Source organism: Apodemus sylvaticus, chromosome 4 (assembly GCF_947179515.1).
Source record: "Apodemus sylvaticus chromosome 4, mApoSyl1.1, whole genome shotgun sequence".
Taxonomy (NCBI): domain Eukaryota; kingdom Metazoa; phylum Chordata; class Mammalia; order Rodentia; family Muridae; genus Apodemus; species Apodemus sylvaticus.
Window position 1 is genome coordinate 69,242,879 of NC_067475.1, and position 17,493 is coordinate 69,260,371.

General features: G+C 44.0%; 1 protein-coding gene across 2 annotated transcripts in view; it reads left to right on the forward strand.

Moving 5' to 3' along the window:
• Snx27 (sorting nexin 27) overlaps positions 1–16,025 on the forward strand; it is a 76,219-nt gene extending 60,194 nt beyond the window's left edge. The window contains exons 8-12 of one of the 2 annotated variants that reach the window (XM_052179858.1): positions 3,286–3,375; positions 10,016–10,165; positions 10,659–10,787; positions 11,367–11,426; positions 11,531–16,025. In XM_052179858.1, coding sequence (XP_052035818.1) covers positions 3,286–3,375; positions 10,016–10,165; positions 10,659–10,787; positions 11,367–11,426; positions 11,531–11,539 — 438 coding nt within the window. In that variant the 3' untranslated portion in view covers positions 11,540–16,025. The remainder of the gene's footprint in view (positions 1–3,285; positions 3,376–10,015; positions 10,166–10,658; positions 10,788–11,366; positions 11,427–11,530) is intronic. The other variant, XM_052179857.1, reaches the window with a different exon arrangement.
• The last annotated feature ends 1,468 nt before the right edge of the window (positions 16,026–17,493 follow it).

The window sequence follows — 17,493 nt, forward strand, 5'->3', positions numbered from 1 at the left end:
CCCCCCCCCATATGTAGAACAGGCTGGTCTTAACTGAGGATGACCTTGAAGCCCTGACCCTCCTCCGGTAGACGCTTTAGTGCTGGATCGAGTTGTTCAGGAGCGGTGAGCTTGCTTACCTTGTGCAGCCGGTCTCCAGAACCCTGTGATGTTGAGATTCCATACACATTAAACAACAGAGCCTTGTTTCCTCCTCCACCCCTGTACCACCATCACCATAACTTACCTCCTGGAGTGGACTTCTAAGCTGACTAATGTTATGTTGCTACTACCACTTGGCCGAATACTGCTGCTGTGAACATTGATGTGCAGATGTTCATTGAAATCCCCTTTCTTTCAGCATGCTTAGACTTTTTTTCAGGATGTTGTTGAATCCTGCTGGTAATTTTATCTCCAATTTGTGTGTGTGTGCTTTTATTCATGTGTGTATGGTGTGCGTTCACCCATGATTGTGTGCATGGAAGGCCAGATTTTGAAGTCTCAAGTCTTCCTCTATCACTGTCCCTTTGTTTTGAGATTGGGTCTCTCACTGAACCTGGAGGTCACCAATTTGACTAGATTGGCTGCCAGCAAACTCCTGGGGACCCAAGCTCAGGTCCATATGTTTTCAGAGCAAGCATTTTAACTACTTTCCAGGGTTTTTTTTTTTTCCTTCCTTCCTTCTTTTCTTTTCTTTTCTTTTCTTTTCTTTTCTTTTCTTTTCTTTTCTTTTCTTTTCTTTCTTTCTTTCTTTCTTTCTTTCTTTCCTTTTTTTTTTTTTTTTTTTTTTGAGACAAGGTTTCTCTGTGTAGCCCTGGCTGTCCTGGAGCTCACTCTGTAGACCAGGCTGGCCTCGAACTCAGAAATCCGCCTGCCTCTGCCTCCCAGAGTACTGGGATTACAGGCGTGCGCCACCACCACCCGGCCACTTTCTAGTTTTTTAAAGAACTATTATGTTATTGTTTTGTGGTCATATTTTAAATTTCTACTAATAATATTCAAGTCTCAGATGATTTTTTTTTGTATGTTTTGTTTGTTTCGTGAAATAGTACTAAATTTCTTCTTTATTAGTTCTAGTTACTTTGTACCCTGTTTTAATGATGGGGAATCTTAATACATTTCATTTTTTTCTAAGATGTTATAAATTATAAGATGCACCCTTTTTTTGTTGTTGTTTTAAGAAAGAAATTGCCAGGTAAAAGCTAGTCCATCACTCGTGAGATACATCCCAGTCTTAGAGATTGTGAAGGAATGTGTCTCTTAGAACTGGTGAGATATTACCTAATGATGGCAATGAATTTTTTCATTGAAAGTTAATAAGGTAAAAAATTCTTGGTAGTTTATTTTAAAATTCTAGCTAAATCTGACAGATTATACATAAGCTAATGCTATTCCATCTTCAAACTCATGAGACTGTAAAAGGAAACTTGCAAGGAAAAGAGGGCATGGCAGTAGATGAGAGCTGTTAGCAGGTTTTTAAAACAGTTGAGTGAATCTAAAGGAGTTTGAGTGTTTGATTATTGTGAAAGACTTGATGACAAAATTGGATGGTGGTGTTGGTGTTGGCATATGCCTTTGATCTCAGAGCTCAGGAGGCAGAGGCTGGTGGATCTCTTGAGTTCAAGGCCAAGGTGGTATATAGTTCCAAGACAGTCAGGGCTACAAAAAAAATAAACAGAAAGGTTATTGTTTGCGGTTAGTTGGCGAGAATGGGATGTTTGTAAATGGGAAGTTACAAATCGGAATAAGAAGAGTAACCTCACAGACAGTGCCCTCACACAGTTAAAGGGAGCCGGGGGTGGGGGGGGTGGCTGTGAGCACTTACATGTGTTTGCATACTTACAGAGTACAATAGTCTAAAAATATTTTCTATATGTATGTGTGTGCTTTTGTGAATTTATGTGTGTTATGTGTATGCAGGTACCTGTGGAGGCCAGAAGATGTCAAATCCTCTGGAACTAGAGTTATGGGTAGTTGTGAGTTGCTAAGAACTCAACTTGAGTCCTGTAAAAGAACAAGTACTCTGACCTGCTGAGCCCTCTCTCCAGCCCTTGATTAAATTGTATTTATCTGTCTTTTTTTTTTTTTTAATTGAGAAGTTAGGAGGAGTGTTTCCATGAAAGCCTGCTGAGGTGTATCATATGCCTGTAATACCAGCACTCTGGGGGCTAAAGCAAGAGAACTATAAATTCAGGGCCAATCTGGACTACCATAGCAAGACCTGAAAAAAAGTGAAAATGTATTGGTACTAGGGCTAGATATGAGGCTCAGTGGTGGAGTGCTTGCCTAGTGTTCATGAGGCCTCTGGGTTCAGCCCCCAGGATAGGAGGAAGAAAGTGTCAGTAAGCATAACATGTAGAATTTTGTAAAGATGATCATAAAAACTTCGATTGCAAGAGATAATTTCATAAAATTTTATCACTACAAAAATTGTTAATTTCTGTCTTGTTTTTGTTTTTGTAGTCATGTATTGTGTGGCTGTGTGCCAAACTGAGATGGTTTAGGTGACTGTGAAGTGGACTTTGGCAGGAGATAGAGCTAGGCATTGATCCAGTTCCTGCCTTCAATCTTAAACTCAGTCTCTTTTCTAGGTCTCCAGGAAACCAGGTGTCACACACACACACACACACACACACACACACACACACTTGTATTCCCAGAACTCAAGTCTGAGTCAGGAGGATCATGAGGTCCTGATCTGTCTAGTCTGCACTGGTAACGCCAGATGGGCCTGAGTGAGGAGCAGTCTATAAAAAAAATAATCAAAAAAGTAAAGCAATGGGAAATAATTTGTACCTTAATGTTACAGCAATTTTGATCTTACTCCATTCCTTCCTCATCATGATCTATCTATCTATCATCTATCTATCATCTGTCTATCTTATCTATCTATCTAGATCATGATGAGGAATACATACATATCTATGCATTATGTATGTGTGTTATGCATGAGAGTTCCTCCCTCACCTGCCTAGGGAGGTCTGTCTTAGGCTTCTCTGGTAACTATGGTTACAGCTGCTCCTGTTATAACTGCACATTACACACTTTTTGCCATACCTATGCTTTGTTTTATCCTTATTTTTAAGAGATAACATGTACTCTCTCTTCTTGCTTTCTTCGTTGTTGTCACGTGTTTACTGTGGTCTCCACAGAGATTCCTTATATGCCACCGTCCTTCCGTGCTAGTTACTCTAGTGAAGGGTCAGGGTTCACTGTTGCAAGGATGGTGGTGGTCCAGGTGAACATGAGCTCTCCTGAAAATGCATCATCTAACTAAATTTTTTCTCTTCCTTTGTTTCGTGATAGGCTGTTGATGATGTAAAGAAAGGTTACATTAAAGCAGAAGAGAAGTCTTACCAGTTACAGAAGCTATACGAACAAAGGAAGATGGTCATGGTGAGTTTGTGTCTCCATTACTTCTTAAATGTCCTGTTTTATCTGATTTTGAAAGGTACCACAGCCTGGCTTGATAAATTGAGAGGTGGAACATACTGACTTTGATGTAAAATCCTTGTGTCTTACGCCTTCATCTTTCCGTTTGTTTAGACAGTTATGCTCAATGATGCTTTGCTACATCATTATGATTTCCTAGACTTGGGTTTGATTTAGCTGCTAATAGTTTCTTGTGGTTGTTTAAATCTAGATTTACAATGATTAAAAATGAATCCTTTGGCTCAGATGGCCACATTTTGAGTGCTAAATAGCCATGAGAGGCCAGCAGCTGCATGTGACAGTGCAGGTGTAGGTGTTCAGCATTGCGGGAAGCGCTGTCAGACAGTGCTGCCTAGTGTGCTCCTCAAATGTTTTAAAGTTAGTTTTTACATTGTACCAGCCGTAAGTACAATGTTGGACATTCTTTAAAAAAATTAATTAGAAGCTGGGTGGTGGTGGCGCACGCCTGTAATCCCAGCACTCTGGGAGGCAGAGGCAGGCGGATTTCTGAGTTCGAGGCCAGCCTGGTCTACAGAGTGAGTTCCAGGACAGCCAGGGCTATACAGAGAAACCCTGTCTCGAAAAAACCAAATAAAAAAAACCAAAAAAAAAAAATATTTAGTAAAAAATAATAATAAATATAAAACTGGTAAAGAATGTTTAAAACATTTCTGTCATAAGCATTTACACATTTCTCTCTTGGCAGATGACGTATAGCTGAAGTTTTTGCAGTGTTCCTTGTGTGTAATGAGTACACTGGTAATCATTCTGATACACTACCTGAATTATTTTTTACTTTCTGTGTACTTATTTTGTGTTTTAAATTAATTTAATTGGGCCAGGTGCAATATACCTGTAATCAGCCCACAGGAAGCCAAGGCAGAAGGATCGTTATTTAACCAGACTGAGCTCTCCAACCACAGTGTGACCATGTCTCAACCTCAGGCACCACCCACCATCTCCACACACATTAAGTTAGATGGTGAATAGAGTCAGCACTGACCTCAGCTCATACATGACTTCACATGTAGGAAGGATAGTTAGTTAGTCACATTACCTCTTACAGGGTAAAAAAATCTCCTTCCCATAGAAAGTCACCAGAAATCAGGGAATTGTTTTACCACTACATATGAGCAGACTGAAATAGAAAATAAAAAATCTTTTGAGTATAATTAAATATTGGCAGAATTTTGGCTATGGGACTTTTTCTATGAAACACTATTTTAAAGCACAAGCTCCATCTGTTCTTTAAGATAATAGCACTGGGACCAAGGGTGATGATGCCAACAAGTCACACTGAGTGAGGCCGGCCTGCATAGTGAGCTCCAGGCCAACCAGGGCTACTTATGTGTCTTGTTTCAAAAGACAAACAAACAAAAACTCATTGTCTTAGAGGCTGGACAGATGATGGCTCAGTGGTTCAAAGCACTGGTGGCTCTTGGAGAGAGGGCTGCGGTTCAGTTCTCCTCACTCCCGTCAGCCCACAACTGTGTGTAACTGCAGTACAGAGGATCCGAACTCTTCTGGCCTTCACAGCACCAGGCACACATGTGGTGTACAAACATACACGCAGGCAAACATGCATATGCATACAATAAAAATAAATATGTAAAGAGCATACTTGAGATGTGAAACCTGAAGAGTTTCAGAAGCGCAGTAAGAGTTTAGGGACCTTGGCTCCCAAGGCTCCTCTCAGGCCCTGTTTCCATTAGGCCTGGTTTGACCTTTGGCAGGTCAGCTCAGAGAGCAGAGCACAGAATTCCTTAGAATAGAACCTTAATGCATTCACCTAAAGTGTTCTGCTCTGTTAAGTACCAAACCTGTGTCTTATTAGCTATTGAACATGTATAGTGTCCTCTGCTATACCTTTCCTCTCTGCTTATCTAAGCCATATAAGACAGAATAATTGTGTGGCCATTTTGTTTTTTAGACAGGGTCTCATATGCCCAGGCTGGGGTGGTACTTGCTTTATAGCCAAAGCTGGTCTATCTCCCAAGTCCTAGTATGACAGATGTGTACCACCATGCCTAGCTTTAAATCTTTGGTTTTTATATACATGTGGTAAATATGTTAGAAAATAAAAATTCACCTTTTGCAATTTTGAATTTAAGTTTTCAATGTTTCTTTTCAAGCTTGGTACAAAATCAGCAATGTAGCAATTGTCTACTTAGTCTCCAGAGACCTAGGTCCTGATTAAGACTACATGTGGACTCATTAAGGACATGGAGGGCATGGGTGTCCTCAATTTCCACTCAGCTTATTTTTTAGAACTTAGGCCAATAAGAACTCTCTTGAAGATTTTTTGCTTTGAGGGTGATATCTTGACTCCAAGGACAAGAAGAGGAGATTCATTATGTGCTGGTACTGTTCTAGAATGCTTATTAAGTGTTAACCTCATTTTACAAAGAAGTGGACCAAATGCCAGACAGGAAGCAGCATAAGGGAGAAAGAGTTCGCCATGGCTTAGTATTTGAGGGACAGTGATGGCACGAGTGGGAGATGGCTGATCAGGCCTGCCCCACTGACCTACCTCTCCAGTGAGGTTCCGCCTTTTGATAGTTCCACAGTCTTCCAAAAATAGTGTCAGCCAGCTGGGAACCCACGTGTTCAAACCTACAAGCCTGTTTGAGGCATTGTCGGGATTGGAGCTCCAGTGCCTGTTTCCCCTGAATCAAGGGGAGCAGGTTTCTGTTCCTTCCGCGTGGCAGTGAGAGGGAACCCAGGGATAATAACTTTCTTGATACCAGAGAGCATTCAGGATACACAGTGGGTCACATCTCTTCTGATCACTTTTTCTAATCTTTGACTTTTATCTGCATGCTGCTTTAAAAAAATCGATATGGAGGGCTGGGTATGCATGGGTAAAGCCATGTGATACTGGTGCCCAAGAGGCAGACAGAGAGCACAAGTTCAAGGCTAGCCTGGTATACTTAGCCTGTTCAGGCCAACCTACTGAGCTACGTAATGAGATCCTACCTCAAAGGGATAACCCCTCCCCTACAAACAAATCTGTATAGTAAAAGGCCCTCCCAGGAATATGGCAGGTATATTTGTCAGAACAGCAGAAGTGTATCTCAAAGAAGATAATTCTCAGTACATTTCTTTTATGCTAGTCATTTTTGGCTAAAGAACTTGAGCAGACGTTGTCTTCAGGTTGTGTGATACCACCTACATTACTGACTTTTTTAAAAAATTGTTTATTTATTATATGTAAGTACACTGTAGCTGTCTTCAGACAGCACCGGAAGAGGGAGTCAGATCTCTTTATGGATGGTTGTGAGCCACCATGTGGTTGCTGGGATTTGAACTCATGACCTCCAGAAGGGCAGTCAGTGAGCTATCTCTCCAGCCCTACATTACTGACTTTTAAGTACCACAAGCAGAATTGCTGTGCATTGAGTGTGTCAGTGTTTCTAATTGGATTGGAGTACATTGGATATTAGAGGACTGGGCTCAGGGCATTCTTTTCCCTTTACCATTTTATTGTAAGTTTTTCAAATGCACAGAGAAGCTGAAAGGGTGGTGCAGGACGTGCAGAAGGCCCCAGGACCCCTCTGCACAGTGCTGCAGTCCTCACCTAGCTAAGCTTTCAGGCTTGTTTGCCTGTAATTTGAACTGGAGGGTTTTGGTTTTTTTATTTGCTTGCTTCTCTGTGATGCTGAAGCTTTACAAGTTTGGCAAGTAACCTTCCACTGAGCGAACTTCTCAGCCCTTATCCTGGAAGTTTTTGTTTTTGTTTTTTTTTTTTTTTAATGTGTGTATGTGCTTTCCTGCTTGTATGTGTGCCATGTGCATGAAGTGCCCAAAGAATCTAGAAGAGGGCATCAGATTTCCTGGAGCTGGAGTTATAGACAGCAGAGAGCCCCCCAGTCTGGGTGCTGGGAACCAGACTCTGGTCATCTGAGAGTATAGCAGGTGTTCTTAAATGTTGAGCTATCTCTCCAGTATTTCACAGCCATTGTTCTTTGACCACCAAGTGGGTGGGTGTGCCGCCACGCCTCAAGCTGTTCTTCAGAAAGCACATGGCTGAGCCTGGCTAATGATGGATGTGCTTCAAACGATTTTAACTGTCCCCAGGTGGTGGTGGAGGCACTGGCATGCATACTCCTTTAATCTCAGCACTTAGGAGGCAGAGGCTGCTGGATTTCTGAGAGTTTAAGGCCAGTCTGGTCTATAAAGCGAGTTCTAGGACAGCCAGGGAAACCCTGTCTCAAAAAAACAAAACAAAACAAATTTAAAACTATCATTTACTAATTATCTAATTGAGTCAAATTCTGTGCTAAATATCTTATATTTGATGCTAATAAATAATATTATCACGTAAGTGCCATCATTCTTTCCGGTTTATAGAGTGAGAAACTTGTGTGGGGTTGTGTATATATGGCCAGGGAATAGTGCAGTTTGGATTTGAGCACAAGGTGGCCTGAGTGATGCAGGCATCTCTGCTTTCTGGGCGGTCCCAGGCCGTGTTGAAGAGTTTTGCACGTTCCATTGCACCTGCCTCTTGTCACACTTCCTGTGGGTGGGTGGTAAGGTTTGTTCTCCTCGTACTGATGGAGCAGGAGGAGTAAACTGTAGCACTTCTACTGGTGTGGGAAGGACACCAGAAAGGGAAGAGACAGACTGTAGCACTTCTACTGGTGTGGGAAGGACACCAGAAAGGGAAGAGACAGCATAGCATGGTGGTGAGGGAGGGAAAATAAGCGAGGCTTTGGGTTATGATGGCCCTTCTGAACTTACCCTGCTCTGCTCTTGCTACCCTCTGCTCTTTCCATCTTCTAAGCTGTTATTTTACTGAAGAAAAAAAATATGAAGTGGTCAGGGTGTGACCCCCCCCCCTGCTCCCTTGGGCCCGCAACCCCAATAGCGGTGGCAGTGCTTGAAGTGTCAAGTATCCACTAGTAACAGAGCCACAGAATGCCATGTGTCTTTTTGTTTTTGGTTTGTTTAGGTTTGGTTTTTGTTTTTGTTTTTGTTTTGGCTGGTGTCATTCCTTCTGTCTTGGTAAGAGAGATAGTAGCTGTCTCGTTTTCAGTTTGGAATTCCCACTCACCTACTGATGTCACTGCAGATGCTACATTTCTGCACATAGCAGCAGTGACTTTGACACCTATGTGTTTATTTCTGAGATAGCCTTTGAAAGGGCTCCAGCTCAGAGACCATGAATCTTTTTATTCCCTTCCTTATCTCGTTGCTACTTTTTTATGCTCTATCCAAGTGTCTTCTATTCTTTGCTCAACCTGGGCTTGTGAGTTGTTAGCAAGCAGCTATGACAGGAGATGGAGGGAGCACAGCCGGGTGACCTTCAGTATTGAAGCCATCTCTGGATTGACCTGGTGAAGATCACGTGTTTCACTTGGTATGAGTCCAGATGGTTTTTAAGGAGGCACATTGTCTTATTTTCATCCATGTTGCTCTGATAAAATACTCTGACTAGAAGCTTAAGGAGAAAGGGTTTAATTTAGTTCACCATTTCCAGGGTGTGATCTGCCCCTGCAAAGAAGTCAAGTTAGCAGAATTTGAAGCAGCTGCTTACTGCACCCTCAGGAGCAAAGAGAAATGAGTTAACACAGGCATGCAGGTGAGGGCTCAGCTCGCCCTGTCATACAGACCAAGACCCAGACCCAGGGAACTGTGCCATTCACATTTAGGTTGGGTTTTCCAGTCATTTATCAATCATAATCAGTCATCAATCAGATACCCTCCACAGACTATCCATAGGCAAACCCAGTCTAGACAGTTCCCCGCTCAGCCTCCTTTCTCAGTTGATTCTAGATTGTGTCGAGTTGACAATTAAAAGGAGCTACCACACTTGTACTGGGACTTGGGACAACCAGGTCACTTAGGAATTAGTTGGTGGTGGAAAGAGGAAAACCCGGGCTCTGCTTCTAACTGTGCCACTTCTGACAAGTGACCTAGACAGGTTTATCCCACCCTGGGTTCTTTACAGTGACTAGGTTTTTTAGTTTATCTTAATTTTAACATGTTATGAGTGTGAGGTATGGAGTCATTTTATCTTCATCATTAAGATCAGGGCAACTTTTGATTATAACAGAGATGGGGAGAAGCTATTATGACAGTAGGTCAGATTTCCATCCCTTCAGTGCACTGAAAGCAGAGGGCCACCCTGGCTGCCGCTGCAAATCCGCCTGGTGCTAGTGCTCCTGAGCACAGCGTCTCTTCTGTCATTTCATTTCTGTGTCATCTTAAAGAGAACAGCTCAGCGTTAAAGTTATGAAGGAAGGCCGGGCGTGGTGGCCTTTAATCCCAGCACTTGGGAGACAGAGGCAGACAGATTTCTGAGTTGGAGGCCAGCCTGGTCTACAGAGTGAGTTCCAGGACAGCCAGGGACACACAGAGAAATCCTGTCTCAGAGAGAAAAAAAAAAAAAAACGGAACAAATAAAAAACAAAACAAAAGACTTACGAAGGAAAGCTGAGAATGGGATGAAGGAGTATCACAGAGCCTTTCCCAGCCCCAGGACAAGTGTGAGCTCAGAAGCCAGGTCTCAGGTGGCTGGGTCAAATGCTCTTGTCCATCTCAGTAACTGCCCTGGGTGTCAGCATCGTTGTAACCTGGTTCTCCCTTTCATTTGTTTGTTCAGTACCTCAACATGCTAAGGACCTGTGAGGGCTACAATGAAATCATCTTTCCTCACTGTGCCTGTGACTCCAGGAGGAAGGGGCATGTCATCACAGCCATCAGCATCACGCACTTTAAACTTCATGCCTGCACTGAAGAAGGGCAGCTGGAGGTAAGAGTTCAGCCTGGAACTGGGCCAGGAGCTCTGTCAATGGACACTTGGATACTTTCTGTGTTTTAGTTCCTCCTTGTGGAGCAAATGAAATGAAAACTATTGATGATGAAAATCAGTGAGCCCACAGTGATCCTTATTTTACTAGCTCCAAATTATGCATTTTAATTATTACATGTGTAAATTGGGTGAAGGGTGTGTGTGTGTGTGTGTGTGTGTGTGTGTGTGTGTGTACTTGTGCCCATGCCATGGTGCATGTGTGGAAGTTATAGGACAACTCTGTGAAGTCAGTTTCTCTTCTTCCACCTTTGTGTGGGTTCTGGGGCTCAAACTCAGGTTAGCTTGGCCAGCAAGCACTTCCACTGAGTCGCCCCAGCAGCCTAGGTTTCTGTTGTCCAGCCTTTCCCTGATTCCCTCAGAGCCCCTTAGCCTCAGCTCCCCAGCACTCTCATGCTTAACTGTAGACCTTACTCTGATGTTCTTGGCTGTCTAGAACCAGGTAATAGCGTTTGAATGGGATGAGATGCAGCGATGGGACACAGATGAAGAAGGAATGGCCTTCTGTTTTGAATATGCGCGAGGAGAGAAGAAGCCTCGATGGGTTAAAATCTTCACACCATATGTGAGTGGGAGATGGGAGGCGTGGGAAAGGTAGATTGGGCTTTGAACTTTTGAAGTAAATCCTAGTGGGAACTAAAGGAGAACTCACATGAGCTCTCTGAGGCAACAAAATCAACTCAGAGAACTTTCCATTGTCTCACCATAGTTGGTGTTTGTTGCTGATTGTTTTAAGACAGGGCCTCACTTTCTAGCCTTGGCTGGCCTGGAATTTAAACCAGGGTGGCTTTGAACTCAAAACCCTGTGCTTCTGCCTTCTGAGTGTTGGGATTAAAGATGAGTGCCACTGTACCCTTGCATGCCCTTCATGGTGCGTCTGTAGCCTCTGAGGCAAGTCTTTATTCCTTTGTTGATGACCATCAGCTACTTTGACATGTTGTCCATCTGGGATTGTGGAATTCACATGCTGTGCTGTGTGTCATAGTCAGCACTAGGAGGAGCTAGAGAACAAGAGATGGTCAGGTCTGTGGTTTGTGGGTCTCTGTCCTGGGTGGGTTTGGAAGGAAGATGGGATGGTAGACTTGAAGTTCAAAGCCGTGGTCTTGGGGAGTCAGTGAGTATTGCTGCCTTTCTTTTTTTCCAGTTCAATTACATGCATGAGTGCTTTGAGAGGGTGTTCTGCGAGCTCAAGTGGAGAAAAGAGGTAATTCTGAAGAATTGTTGAATGAATTTATTCCTCTTCTTGTCTACAATTCATAGGACCTTGACCAAATACCAGGACCCTCACCTCCATTTCTGTCTTTCTAGGAATATTAGTTAGAGACTGATTATCCCATGTGAGCCAGGACATGCTCCCAGCGAGGCTGGCCTCTGGATGCTGAATGGGTTATGCAAAAAAGCCCTGCTTCTCCCCTTGTGTAGAGGGTGGACGCTGGCTGCAGGCTCTCCGTCTCTCATGACTTCACGGACCCTCTTCTGCCTGTTTGTTTGATTTTTGTTGTTGTTGTTGTTTGTTTGTTTTTTAATCAAATAACTCTCCACGCTATTCTTGACCCCGGAGAGCGCCTGTCCAGAGTTTTAGCCATCTGACTGGATAAATTACAGTAGAGTCTTTCTTCACTAACCAAGAACATAAATGTGGGGGAAATTTTTTGCTGTTGTTTATAGGTATGAGTGCTGGAGCAGAATTTAGAAGACTGTCTAAATACTTAGCTACTTATTCTCAAAGAAAATCAGAAAATGAAGAAGCATAGTCAGTCACATGGAAGTTAGTGTTCTTGCTGTAGTAGAAAGAACACTGGGCTCTGGAAGTCATCTGGGATTTCTCCAGCTTCTTTTATCTGTGATTTTGGGCATAGCAACCTCCTTAGATCTGAATTGTTTCTTGTGAAAGAGGAAGACTGAGCCAGGTGATAACTTTCCGAGTCCTCTGTGCTCCGAGCGGCTGTGGTTCGGCTGGGATGGTTGAGTCGGCTGTCAGCGGGGTGTGCTGCTCCTGACTTGTTGGAAGGTTGTCTCCAGATTGGAGGCCATGCTGCTCCTCAGTAACTCTTCTTTTTTTTTTTTTCCTTTCAGAATATTTTCCAGATGGCGAGGTCACAGCAGAGGGATGTGGCCACCTAGCCTTCCCTCATCCCTTCCTTCTCTTTGCCCCTCAGCCTCTTAGCCTTTCGTCTCCCATGTCAGACAGTAACCATTAACACAAAAGAAGAAAAAAGGAAAAAAAGTCATTATATCCCAAAGTCCTAAGCTAAATATTATTAATAACTTCCTGTGAATTTTACATCTCTGGATCTGAGCTGGTAGAGAGCAGCAGGTTGATAGTGCCAGAGTGCACTGAGATCAGACAGACAAGCCCGACCAACTCGCCAAAGTCATCTTTGTCACTTTCCCAGCCTCACACCAACAGACTCTCCTTGTACTATATTTTTAAAACTGGAACTATGAACTCCATCCATTTGCACTGTTCAAGCATATATATGTATGTATGTATGTAAAAATTATATATACACAAATTAGCTGCACGTATATACATATATATATTTCTTTTTAAATTTCATATTGATGGCAGTACCTTTTTTAGCTTGTGTTTTTACACACCTTTCACTGAATTCATGACCTCTCTCTTGCTCTCTTTATTTTGAAACAAACTTTAAAAAGGAAAAAAAAAATACAGGGAAAATACCTCTCCTCATGAAGGACTCGAAAAGTTTACGACCTGCTTGGGTTTTCTTCCCTTTTTGTATTGAGTACAGTTTCTGGCTGTTGGTTTGCCATAGAGTCTGAGGAGCGAGGATTGTAGTGTCTTTATCTACAAGAGGGTGCTGAGGAGGAGAAAGGCTGTTTCTCAAGAGCAGTGAGGCTGCAGAGAGTCTAAAGACCTATAGTTTTGGTTCCAAGTCATGTTCCTGGTCCATCGATGGACTTTTAGTCCATCCTGCATCTCCTTCCTGTTTCTTTAGGGTCTTTTATATGCTTCCTTTCTACTGACCCAAAACAAAGTGCAGGGTAATCTGAGGAAGCTGTTTCCATAGGAAACTGTAAGACTTCTCTTCTGCAACAGGGCTCGGAGTAGAGGAAGCTCGACGCCCAAGGCACAAAGGTTGGACATGGAGGGGAGGAAAGAAGCAGTGCCTCCTAGTTATAAGGGCCTTACTCCTCCACTTCTGTCCAGGAACCATCTCTATTTTACATCCTCTGTGATTCTTTAAACAGTTGTATGTGGAGGGAGTGCCTTGGGTAAACTTAGGTTTCTGCCAACCAAATCAGAGCCCTGTTTATGACAGCTGAGGGCCCAAGAAGTGGGAATATGGTCGATTTTAGTTGACCACCACCATTTATTTCAAAGGAGACTGAAGAGAAATCTCTTATAGAGTTCTTTACCTGGGGCAGGGCCTGGGCCTGGGCCTGTGGCTAGGGCTAGGGCTGGGGTTGGGGCTGCCTCAGTCAGTAGAGAGCTTGCCTAGCATGCTTGAAGCCCTGAGTTCCATCCCCAGCTCCACATAAAACTTGAGTGTTGGGGTTTTGTAGTACACACCTGTAATCGCAGCACTTGGGAGAGGAATGCAGGAAACTCAGAAATTTCAAGTCCACCCCTCTGCTACCTAATGAGTTCAAGGCTATGCTGGATCACATATCTCAAAAGTAGAAGAGTTCCTTACCTGCCCCTGCGCTTAGACCTCCTGGGACCTAAAAGCAACATTTGGGACAGAGGCCAGGCTGGCACTAGAGCAATATTCTCAAACCTTGAGTTCTTGTGTAAGGACTGCTCAGGTTAGGTACAACTAAAACACATCTTTGAAACTCTTTATCTACTTTACCTTCAATATTGAAGTCTTCATAAGCTGCTTCTTTGGTTTCATGTGGCTGAAAGGCAGCCAGAGTTGGATGTACTTGGCATCTTGGATTTGGCTTAAAGTCTCTTTCATGCCTTGGTTTTGCAGAGCATTCATTATGAAACTACTTCTCTGTCTCCATTATCTGGCAGCCACTTGTCCCAAGAAGGTATGAACCTTTTAGAACAGTCTGTCCCTCCCCTCCAAAACCGTGGGACCACAAAGTACAAAATACGGTGTTTAAAGTTGAAGAGGGCAATACTGACTTGAAGGTTTAATCAGGATCAACTCTCCCTCTTGGCTTTAATAATGAGTCTGAGTACCTTAGGAGGGGCAGTGGATTGATTCCCTCTCCAAGATGCTCTGGAGGCCAGCTGGGTTCAAACTGTAAAAAATAGCAACATTGCGACCCACTCCCTCAGGGGGAGCACCTTTCACAGTAGAGACAGGGCTGTGGAGGTCCTGAGGAGTCAGCCCCACATGTGTTGGGGTTAGCAGAATCTGTAGGAACAACCTACTTTAGGTAGTTTTCCTACCAAGACACCCAGCTGCAGCAGGGAGATGGGAAGAGGGAGCTCACAGAGGCTCACAGTGGGGCTGCAGTCCCGGAGGAGGAGGTCATTCTGGCCTTCTGGCCCACAGGATCAAGGTCTTTTGCATGAAGCAGTGTTAGATGTAACTACTCCCTCCCCCAACCCCCCGAGCCCCCTGCACTTCCTTCCTCTAATCCCTTGTATGTTTCTTAGTCCAGGCTTCTGCCCAGGGAGGCAGCTACAGTTTTGTTGGGCACTTGGTCTCTGGGAAAGGGATTTCCCTCCCAGCTTCACTGCAGCAGAATCTTCCTGGTCTCCAACTGCTGTCTCCTCCACATTGAGTTTCTGTTCTCTGAGACTAAAACTCAAGAGATTTTTATGGAGCAGGAGAAGCCTGGCTCTAGGACGCTTGGCTTGGGCAGTGCTTTGAGCTGCTGCTGCTCTTTGCACTGTTAGACTGGTCTCCGCCTCCCCCTTGCCCTTGCCAGGCCTCAGCTCAGCACAGCTACAGATGTGTCAGTGTTCAGGGCAGCTCCCAGGCCTTGACAGAGCTCTCAGGGAGGAACAACGGGAATGCTCTAGCATCCTCTTGCCTGGCCCATTTAATTTTATCCTTTAGTTACCTGGGCCAATAGCTTTGAATTATTCCCTTTCATTGCTCCAAACCAATGCCTGAAGCAGCAAAATAGGGCACTGATAAGAGGGAGCACCTCTCTCATCTCAGAATCTCCAGCTCAAGGGCCAGCTCCTAGGAAGCAGTTTTCCTAAAGGGACCTACATGCATTTGAGTTGAACTAAAGTCTCCAGGACTTTCTGCCCTCCTGTGCATTATGCTGGCTGCAGGGACGGCCTCAGCACACTGCTGCTCCTTCACCAGCTGTATGGGGTGGCTTTAACTTCTTTCCAGAGTAGCAGCAGTGTGGCTGAATACCTAGAGCTAGTGGGAGGGACAGTGCTTCTTCAGCCCTCCATCTTGGGTTCCTCTTAATGTAGCCCTGAGCATACCTGCCAGGCCTCCTTTACCTGGATAACAGCTTCTTTCTTAGCAGTAACTGAGGGTGCATGGAAATCAGGCTCTGGGGAGGACCAGACTAAAGGGAGATCCTGGTAGGAGCAGCACCTGGCTAGCTGCTGACCATGGGCGCCAGCTTGCTGCCGTGCCCCCTTCTAAGCTGGTGAGCTGGGCTTTAGTTTTTCCCAGGCCATGCACACTTTTAATTTATTTGAGAAAAACTAATTGTATTTTCACTGCAGTATCTTGTACTTTTATTTGTGATTTACAAAATGTGAAGAGAAAATGCAGAGACCCACTGGCTCCAGTGTTTCTCCAGCCCCTGCTCTAGAGCTAACCACTCTAAGATTGTTTGGTAATGTTACTTAGTGTAATTAATTGTAACATATTCTTTTAAATAAATTGATTTATTGATGAAACAATTCTTTGGTTTCCTAGACTACAAATCCTTTGGGTGATGTGGGAAGAAGTGAAGAGGCGCCTTTGACAGTTGAGTTGGAATGGCTAGTCTGATGGGAGGGGACCAGTGAAGCAGGGTGAGGCAGGCCAGAAGGAAGGAACCGCCCTTTCCCCAATGGTTCCCTCAGAGAGTCCACCTGCTTCCTCAGTTCTCCATTTGTCTAGCACTCCTTTGCAGAGTCTCCTTCGCCAGCCAAGCCCACGTTTATATCTGCCCTAGTGAGTGCCTAGGTAATTCCAGGTGGTCTGGGGGTTGGGATGTGCCTCTGATCATGTGCCTGAGAATAAAAGTGGCCTTGCTGTCCTTAGTCTTACACAGAGGACCCAGGTTCCAGGCCACCACCCTACTCAAAAGACAGTCTGCTCTCCAAAAAACTCAGCATTTGTACTGAGTCAGACATTCCTACTTTGTATGAATCATTTCTTGCTATTTTCATAGCCCGTTACCACCTGCTTTGGTCCTTAGTTGATCTAAGAACAAGGACCACAAGTTTGACACATTTTGTTTGGATTTGGGTGGAGACATTAATTCACAGTCTCACTCACCTAGTACTTGGGATCTAATAAATACTATGCCATTGACCACTAGACAGGTAAAACTTTTCTGCTCTTTTAAGGAACCATAAAAGAGTAGAAATATAATTATAGAAGCTAAAATAACAGCATTAGTAAATCTGTGTATGGGACGCTGTCTACGAAGTCACAGATACAGGAATGCTCACAGCCTCATGGGAGACAGGCCCATGAAACACAGTGAAAGGTGTCAGTGCTACAAGGACTATCACAAAAGACCCACGTATGATGGTACATGCCTCTAACTCCAGGACTCAGGACACAGGAGGTCCAGGAGTACAAGGCCAGCTTCAGCTACATAGCAAGTTCAGGACTAGCTTAGGCCACATAAGACCCTGTTCTCAAAAGCATGGGAAAGGGCACTGTGGTCCAGTAGGTAAAGATACTTGCTGGGCAAAGCTGACAGCCTGAGTAGAATCCTAGGCTCCACATGGTAGGAAGAGAAAACTGACTTCACACAAGTTATCGTTTGCACACGTGAGTTGTATCTCATGCACGTACACAATAAGTACAATAAATGTTAAGATTTACAGATGATGTAAGGGAAATCTTAAAGTGCTGTTTAATGTAAATGACTTAACATGAGCAAGATTTCATCAAGCAGGTATCAAACAGTATTGCTGTTATGTACAAGACCACTGCAGCATGCAGAGTGAAGATGCTTGGGGTAAGAAAAGACCAGACTTGTCCAGAGCACAGTGACACACTTGTCGGGTGTCAGCGAAATGTAGGGCGTGTCCGAGAATGCGGGAGAGGTAAGGATGCCCCCAGTCCGTTTTACAGCATATGTGTGTGTTTGAATGTGTGTCTCCGCAAACATAGGTTAGAGGACAATTTGTGGGAGTTGATTCTCCTTCC